The sequence below is a fragment of the Salvelinus fontinalis genome, chromosome 2 (genome assembly GCF_029448725.1).
Source record: "Salvelinus fontinalis isolate EN_2023a chromosome 2, ASM2944872v1, whole genome shotgun sequence".
NCBI lineage: Eukaryota > Metazoa > Chordata > Actinopteri > Salmoniformes > Salmonidae > Salvelinus > Salvelinus fontinalis.
The window spans coordinates 98,983,732-98,992,024 of NC_074666.1; the positions used below are offsets into that span (position 1 = coordinate 98,983,732).

Consider the following 8,293-nt stretch of genomic DNA (forward strand, 5'->3'; position numbering starts at 1 on the left):
GATATGAGAGTTCTCATTATTTCATTGAAATGGTCAAAAATAATCTTGACAGAATGCTATATTCAATTTTAACTGTAGTTTCTTACATTCAGCTACAGGTGGAGACATCTGCCCCACGAAACAGCGGGGCAGATGCAGTCCCCTCACTGTCAGCAACATTTTTTATTGGTATATGTTTTGGCATGCAGTATTCTCACTGTCCCCTACCAGTTTCAGCATGCAGTATTCTCACTGTCCCCTACCCGTTTCAGCATGCAGTAATCTCACTGTCCCCTAACAGTTTCAGCAATATGTTTAGGCATGCAGTATTCTCACTGTCCCCTAACAGTTTCAGCAATATGTTTTGGCATGCAGTATTCTCACTGTCCCCTACCCGTTTCAGCATGCAGTATTCTCACTGTCCCCTACCAGTTTCAGCATGCAGTAATCTCACTGTCCCCTAACAGTTTCAGCAATATGTTTAGGCATGCAGTATTCTCACTGTCCCCTACCAGTTTCAGCATGCAGTAATCTCACTGTCCCCTACCAGTTTCAGCATGCAGTAATCTCACTGTCCCCTACCAGTTTCAGCATGCAGTAATCTCACTGTCCCCTACCAGTTTCAGCATGCAGTATTCTCACTGTCCCCTAACAGTTTCAGCAATATGTTTAGGCATGCAGTATTCTCACTGTCCCCTACCAGTTTCAGCATGCAGTATTCTCACTGTCCCCTAACAGTTTCAGCAATATGTTTAGGCATGCAGTATTCTCACTGTCCCCTAACAGTTTCAGCATGCAGTAATCTCACTGTCCCCTACCAGTTTCAGCAATATGTTTAGGCATGCAGTATTCTCACTGTCCCCTACCAGTTTCAGCATGCAGTATTCTCACTGTCCCCTAACAGTTTCAGCATGCAGTATTCTCACTGTCCCCTAACAGTTTCAGCATGCAGTATTCTCACTGTCCCCTACCAGTTTCAGCATGCAGTATTCTCACTGTCCCCTAACAGTTTCAGCATGCAGTATTCTCACTGTCCCCTACCCGTTTCAGCATGCAGTATTCTCACTGTCCCCTACCAGTTTCAGCATGCAGTAATCTCACTGTCCCCTAACAGTTTCAGCAATATGTTTAGGCATGCAGTATTCTCACTGTCCCCTACCAGTTTCAGCATGCAGTAATCTCACTGTCCCCTACCAGTTTCAGCATGCAGTAATCTCACTGTCCCCTACCAGTTTCAGCATGCAGTAATCTCACTGTCCCCTACCAGTTTCAGCATGCAGTATTCTCACTGTCCCCTAACAGTTTCAGCAATATGTTTAGGCATGCAGTATTCTCACTGTCCCCTACCAGTTTCAGCATGCAGTATTCTCACTGTCCCCTAACAGTTTCAGCAATATGTTTAGGCATGCAGTATTCTCACTGTCCCCTACCAGTTTCAGCATGCAGTATTCTCACTGTCCCCTAACAGTTTCAGCATGCAGTAATCTCACTGTCCCCTACCAGTTTCAGCAATATGTTTAGGCATGCAGTATTCTCACTGTCCCCTACCAGTTTCAGCATGCAGTATTCTCACTGTCCCCTAACAGTTTCAGCATGCAGTATTCTCACTGTCCCCTAACAGTTTCAGCATGCAGTATTCTCACTGTCCCCTACCAGTTTCAGCATGCAGTATTCTCACTGTCCCCTAACAGTTTCAGCATGCAGTAATCTCACTGTCCCCTAACAGTTTCAGCAATATGTTTAGGCATGCAGTATTCTCACTGTCCCCTACCAGTTTCAGCATGCAGTATTCTCACTGTCCCCTAACAGTTTCAGCATGCAGTATTCTCACTGTCCCCTAACAGTTTCAGCATGCAGTATTCTCACTGTCCCCTAACAGTTTCAGCATGCAGTATTCTCACTGTCCCCTAACAGTTTCAGCATGCAGTAATCTCACTGTCCCCTAACAGTTTCAGCAATATGTTTAGGCATGCATGGTCTCATATGACATAGACAACACATGGATAGGCAAAGATCATTGCATAACCGCAACCTGTCTATTTTCTAGCCCACATCTGAGATAGTGACTGAAATATTCTGGACTGCTTTGAAATATTCTGGGCTGCTTTTAAAAACGGACAGACTCATAACAAAATGGACAGGCTCATAACAAAACGGACAGGCTCATAACAAAATGGACAGGCTAGGCTCATAACAAAACGGACAGACTCATAACAAAATGGACAGGCTTGCTAGAAGAGTAGGACATAGGAATGTATTCCACTGATCACATTGAGGCCTAAAAAAAAGTAACTTTATTACCTAAAGATCTAGGATCAGATTATTATCACTAAAGTCATCAATAAATAGCCTGTTGAAAAATGATTACAGTACCAGTGAATCGGTCGTCGCTAGTTAACACACCCCAAGGCCCATCTACCCGACCAATCAGATGGAGTGTGCTGACACGTATGCCAATGTGGCGGCATTATCCCGTGTTCACGTGCTAGTCGGAACTATGAAAGTCTGATATTTATCACTTACTATGTTCAACGCAGCACGTGTATTTTTAACTAGGTAAGTCAGTTAAGAACAAATCCTTATTTTCAATGACGGGCTAGGAACAGTGGGTTAACTGCCTTGTTCAGGTGCAGAACGACAGATTTGACCTTGTCAGCAACCTTTCGGTTACTAGTCCAAACGCTCTAACCACTAGGTTACCTGCCGCTTCAGCTACATCACTTTGCAAGTCGCCATTTCAGAGTTGATTAGTTCCTAGCACGTGAACAAGGCAATACTGATGGTACGTTTACATAGCAGGTTAAGATAACCTCATTCTCCTAACCTGCCACGTTGATTAAGAAAAGAGTTGGTTACATACAAAACGTCTTGCACAACTTAATTGGGTTGTATCACTTTCCTCATTTATTTTTGAATCCACCACGTTAAACATTTGCATGATGATGCACGAGTGGAGAATTTCATACAAGCACATTTTCCATCCACATTCCCTCTCGTCATTTACATATGATCTTTATCAAAAGTGAGAACACAGAGCGAGAACGAAGGAGTTGAGCAAAAAGGCCATACGTTTCCATTGCCTCAATGATTTGGTTATTTATTAGCTATAATAAAAACCAACGGTGAGCCCGTTCTAAACGCAAAGTGGTAATCGGATGTCTTATTCCAGCCTGGTCTCAAAGACTAGACGTAGCATAGTACGTGGAACTCCAGGACACTCATTAGTATGATACGGTGCAATCAGAAAGAGTTCAGAACCCTTGACTTTCTACATTGTTACTTTACAGCCTTATTCTAACGTTGATCAAATAGTCCCCCCCCCTCATTAATCCACACACACAACCCCATAATGACAGAACAAAAACAGGTTTAGAAATGTTGGCTAAATTTATTAATAAAAAACATGAAATATCACATTTACGTAAGTATTCAGACCCTTTACTCAGTACTTTGTTGAAGCACCTTTGGCAGCGATTACAGCAGAGTCTTCTTGGGTATGACGCTACAAGCTTGGCACACCTGTATTTGGGGAGTTTCTCCCATTCTTCTCTGCAGATCCTCTCAAGCTCTGTCAGGTTGGATGGGGAGCGTCGCTGCACAGCTATTTTTAGGTCTCTCCAGAGATGTTCGATTGGGTTCAAGTCCAGGTTCTGGCTGGGTCCCTGTCGCTGAAAAACATCCCCACGGGATGGTGCCATGTTTCCTTCAGACGTGACGCTTGGCATTCAGGCTTAACCAAGATTGAACTCTTATCAGACCAGAGAATCTTGTTTCCAATTTTTTCTGAGTCCTTTAGATGCCTTTTGGCAAACTCCAAGCCAGCTGACATGTGCCTTTTACTAAGGAGTGGCTTCCATCTGGCCACTACCATAAAGGCCTGATTGGTGGAGTGCTGCAGAGATGGTTGTCCTTCTGGAAGGTTCTCTCATCTCCACAGAGGAACTCTCGAGCTCTGTCAGAGTGACCATCGGGTTCTTGATCACCTCCCTGACCAACGCCGTTCTCCCCCGATTGCTCAGTTTGGCCGGGTGGACAGCTCTAGGAAGAGTCTTAGTGGTTCCAAACTTCCCCATTTAAGAATGATGGAGGCCACTGTTCTTGGGTAACTTCAACGCTTCAGACATGTTTTGGTATCCTTCCCCAGACCCGTGCCTCGACACAATCCTATCTCGGAGCTCTACGGACAATTCCTTCAACCTTTTGCTCTGACATGCACTGTCAACTGTGGGACCTTATATAGACAGGTATGTGCCTTTCCAAATCATGTCCAATCAATTGAATTTACCACAGGTGGACTCCAATCAAGTTGTAGAACCATCTCAAGGTTGCTCAATGGAAACAGGATGCAACTGAGCTCAATTTCCAGTCTCATCACAAAGGGTCTGAATACTTATGCAAATAAGTTTTAGGTTTTTTAAAATAAATTAGCCAAAATTTATAAAAACCTGTTTTCCCTTTGTCATTAGGGGGTATGGTGTGTAGATTGATGAACATTTAAATTAGTCCATTTTAGAATAAGGCTGTAACGTAACAAAATGTGGAAAAAGGTAAGGGGTCTAAATACTTTCTGAATGCACTGGATGTTACGTTTGGTATGGTTACTTAAGTCAGGTGGATAGGTAGGTGTATATAAACACAAACAACCCAAAGGTTGCGAGTTTGAATTTCATCATCGACAACTTTAGCATTTTAGCTACTTAGCATGTTAGCTAACCCTTCCACTAACCACCAGCCTGGCTAACATTACCCACCTAGCTTGAATTCATAACATAGTATACTTTTTGCAAATTTTAAAAATATAATATTAATTATACTTCGTAAAATGTCATACAGAATGGGTGATGGACATCCCCAGATTAATATATACCATACGAAACATATACTAAGTGGAGTATCTCGGATTTACGTACAGAATAATACCAAATGCTCCAAGACCAGGTTGCTTATTCAGGGAAAGGGAATACTTAGTTGTAAAACTGAATGCATTCAACCTAAATGTGTCTTCAGCATTTCACCCAACCCCTCAAACAGATTGCAAGCTTGTCATTATGTTGGCTCTTACTCATAGTTACTTGTTTTACTCCAATTTCTGCATTGTTTTTAAAATGGCATGTAGACAAACAAATTGGTACATCTTGATTTTCAATGTTTTGTTTTCAATATCCACAAGTACAACGTACACAGTTTCAAAGAAACGTTCAGAATTGTACATTTTGAAATTGTCTGATTTAAGATTAAACGTCAACACATAAGGTCAACCCTGTTACTTAATTTGGGGACTTCAAAACAAATGTTATTTGTCACATGCGCCGAATACAACGGGTGTAGATTTAACCGCGAAATGCTTACAGCCCTTCACAACGATGCAAAGTTTAAAACATTTTGGGATTGTAACAAGAGGAATAGAATACACAATATACAGGAAGTACCAGATCAATGTGCAGCTATATACAGGAAGTACCAGATCAATGTGCAGCTATATACAGGAAGTACCAGATCAATGTGCAGCTACATACAGGAAGTACCAGTACCAGATCAAGGAGATAAATGTGCAGGGTAAAGTGACTAGGCATCAGGACAGACAATAATAAAATAAAGTACAGAGTAGCAGCAGAAGAGAGGAACAGTGTATATATATATATATGCTTCCTAAATGACTTACTATAGTAATTTATTTGTTTAACATCTTGAGATGAGAAAACATGTTTTTATCAAGTTGTGTTGACAGAATGTTAACATTAGTTTAAATAAAAGTTACACTAACCAAAATATACTCAATTGGTGGCAGAACCCACACAGTCATCAGCCATAGGCTCAATGCCAACAAGGTATCCACACAGCCCTACTAACCTAGGCTCAATGCCAGCAATGTATCCACACAGCCCTACTAACCTAGGCTCAATGCCAACAAGGTATCCACACTCACTATGTCCTCTGTATACTGTTCTACCCCGTCTGTGAAAGGGTGTGACGCACTCTTGGTTGGAATGAGGTCCATGTCCATCTCAGCTTTTCTCTTCCTTGGAGAAAAGTTCAGTGGAAGGCCTTTATCCTGTGGAACATGGGCCTTCATATCCAGCAACACGCTTCTGAGCTGTGAAGACAGGTCAGTCACGTACTGTTCCTCTTGGAGATGATAAGTGAGTTCTGTGATCTCTTTAAGATATCCTGCACATTGCCTCCGTAACCGCAGCAGCTTCCTAGAGGACCTCTTTCCTCTTACAGATGGACCTTCGTATGGACGGTCAATGTTGGAGTCTCTGGTGGCCTGCTTGGTCTTAAACATGACATTTCTTATGTCACTGTCAGTGGGGTAATAGCGCCTGCGAGTAGGTGGAGGGGGCTGCTCTCCATGGAAAAGCTCTTCCACTACAAAGGTGTTCAGATGACACTTCATTTCAGTCATCTTTCTCACACCAGACAGAGTCAGCTGCTCAATCTTCTCTCTCAGCCTGGCATCTACAGCTTCCCGAACATAAGCTGCCTGTTGGAGAAAGAACACATGGGTTTATCATAAAGGAGTCAGTGGGTAACTTAACCAACACTATGATATAGATTCTATAGTTATATTTACCTCGCCAACAACTGCATGTGAGCTGTGCTCAGAGAGGGAGGGGAACCTGACGCAGTAGACAACCTCTGCCTTCACGGAGCTGGGTGTTTCACTTAGTGCTGCCTTCAGAGTTTGGGAGGCCTCCTTTTTATAGCGCACTGTACTTTCCTCAATCTAGACAAAAAAAAATGTGGTATTTGTTACATATCTACTGTTACTATGTACAGTGTTAGGCTGATTCACATGTGTTTACACATCCAGCTCAATTCTGATACATTTTTTTTTTGACAGACCAACAGTAGGCCTAGACCTTGATATAAGTTTTCATATTTACCTTAAAATCAGGAAAGCGGATAACTTGGGCGATGTTTATTATAGCCTTGCAGTCCACCTTTTTGGTATTTTGTGCCAGTTTCCGTCTCTTTACAAAGGCATGGTCTTCAAGCTACCGAAGATAATAAAAAACACATTCAGCTAATAATAACACGACTTTTATAGCACTTTTGTAGACACCCAAAGCTGTTTTACAGTGTACAGGGAAACTCACCACCCTAACCCCATCTACATACTCTTGCAATAAGTGCCATGGGATCTTTAGTGACCAGAGTTAGGACAGCCCTTTAAAGTCCCATCTTATTGAGGAACATTCCATTGTTAGTACTTCAACATGATTCTAATTAAATGTTATAAAGTGTATGGTGTAAATGACAGTGATCCGTCTCTGAACTTACTTCCTTCTTGTCTCTTTCAGCAGCATATTTCTCTTTGGCTTTTGTCTGTCTGTCTTTGCCCTGGTGGCATTCATACGTCTTTGTGCCAACAACTTGAAACGGAACACCATTGAATGGGATACTTTTACTCTCCCAGCTGAGTTTTTTCCGTGCCAAAGGCTGTGCATCTGTTAAAAAGGTCCAACAATATGATATATTACTATTAGAATGATAGGCTTGTAGGGAAACTAACAAAGTTCCTCTCTGGTCGAATGCTTGGAATGGAATCTGTTATGCTAGCTAGCTAACTTAGCTAGCATCATTTTAGATGAGAGTAGAAAAAGTTAGCTAACGTTACTAGTAAAAAAAAAAAGACAAGGCAACTTACCCTTTTGACCAAAACTTTTGTCCTTTCCCAATGTTACGAATTTCAGTGACGTTGCCAATTCTTGTTCCCGAATGTATTTAGTTATTTCGTCCTCAAACTTAAACTCGACATATGCCATTTCGAAAATGCGGCGTTAGCGAATATGTTCTTCTTTGAGATTGGTTTGGCGGATCGCATCCAACCTTTAGCTGCATACACTGCCACCTACTGTTCTTCTTCGATGAGGTTTACCGCTACCTACTAGACTACAGTATAACTCCCTTATACTTTGCTAAAAATAAAAAATATAACAAATACCCTACAATTTCACACTACACTCACAAAATAATAATACAAAAAATAATAATAAATACCATGCTCCACTATTGGGGTGGCAGGGTAGACTAGTGGTTAGAGCGTTGAGCCAGTAACTGAAACGTTGCTAGATATAATCCCCGGGCCGACAAGGTAAAAATCTGTCGTTCTGCATCTGAACAAGGCAGTTAACCCACTGTTCCTAGGCCGTCATCGTAAATAATAATTTGTTCATAACTGACTTGCCTAGTTAAATAAATAAAAATTCAGGCCAACAGCCTGTAATGATGGGACATCCCCACTTAACCTGTAACTCTTCTGATGTCAAGTCTCGCACACCTAAAGACCTCTCTGCAGCTGCCACCACAA

At 41.9% G+C, this 8,293-nt stretch overlaps 1 protein-coding gene across 1 annotated transcript; it reads right to left on the reverse strand.

The window, feature by feature from the left end:
• Window positions 1–2,860: 2,860 nt before the first annotated feature.
• LOC129832909 (uncharacterized) lies at window positions 2,861–7,816 on the reverse strand. The gene is made up of 5 exons (XM_055897038.1): window positions 7,631–7,816; window positions 7,264–7,430; window positions 6,867–6,977; window positions 6,554–6,706; window positions 2,861–6,463 (listed from the first exon to the last, which is right to left on the reverse strand). The coding sequence occupies exons 1-5, from the start codon at window positions 7,746–7,748 to the stop codon at window positions 5,867–5,869; spliced, it is 1,146 nt and encodes a 381-aa protein (XP_055753013.1). The 5' UTR covers window positions 7,749–7,816; the 3' UTR covers window positions 2,861–5,866.
• Window positions 7,817–8,293: the final 477 nt, after the last annotated feature.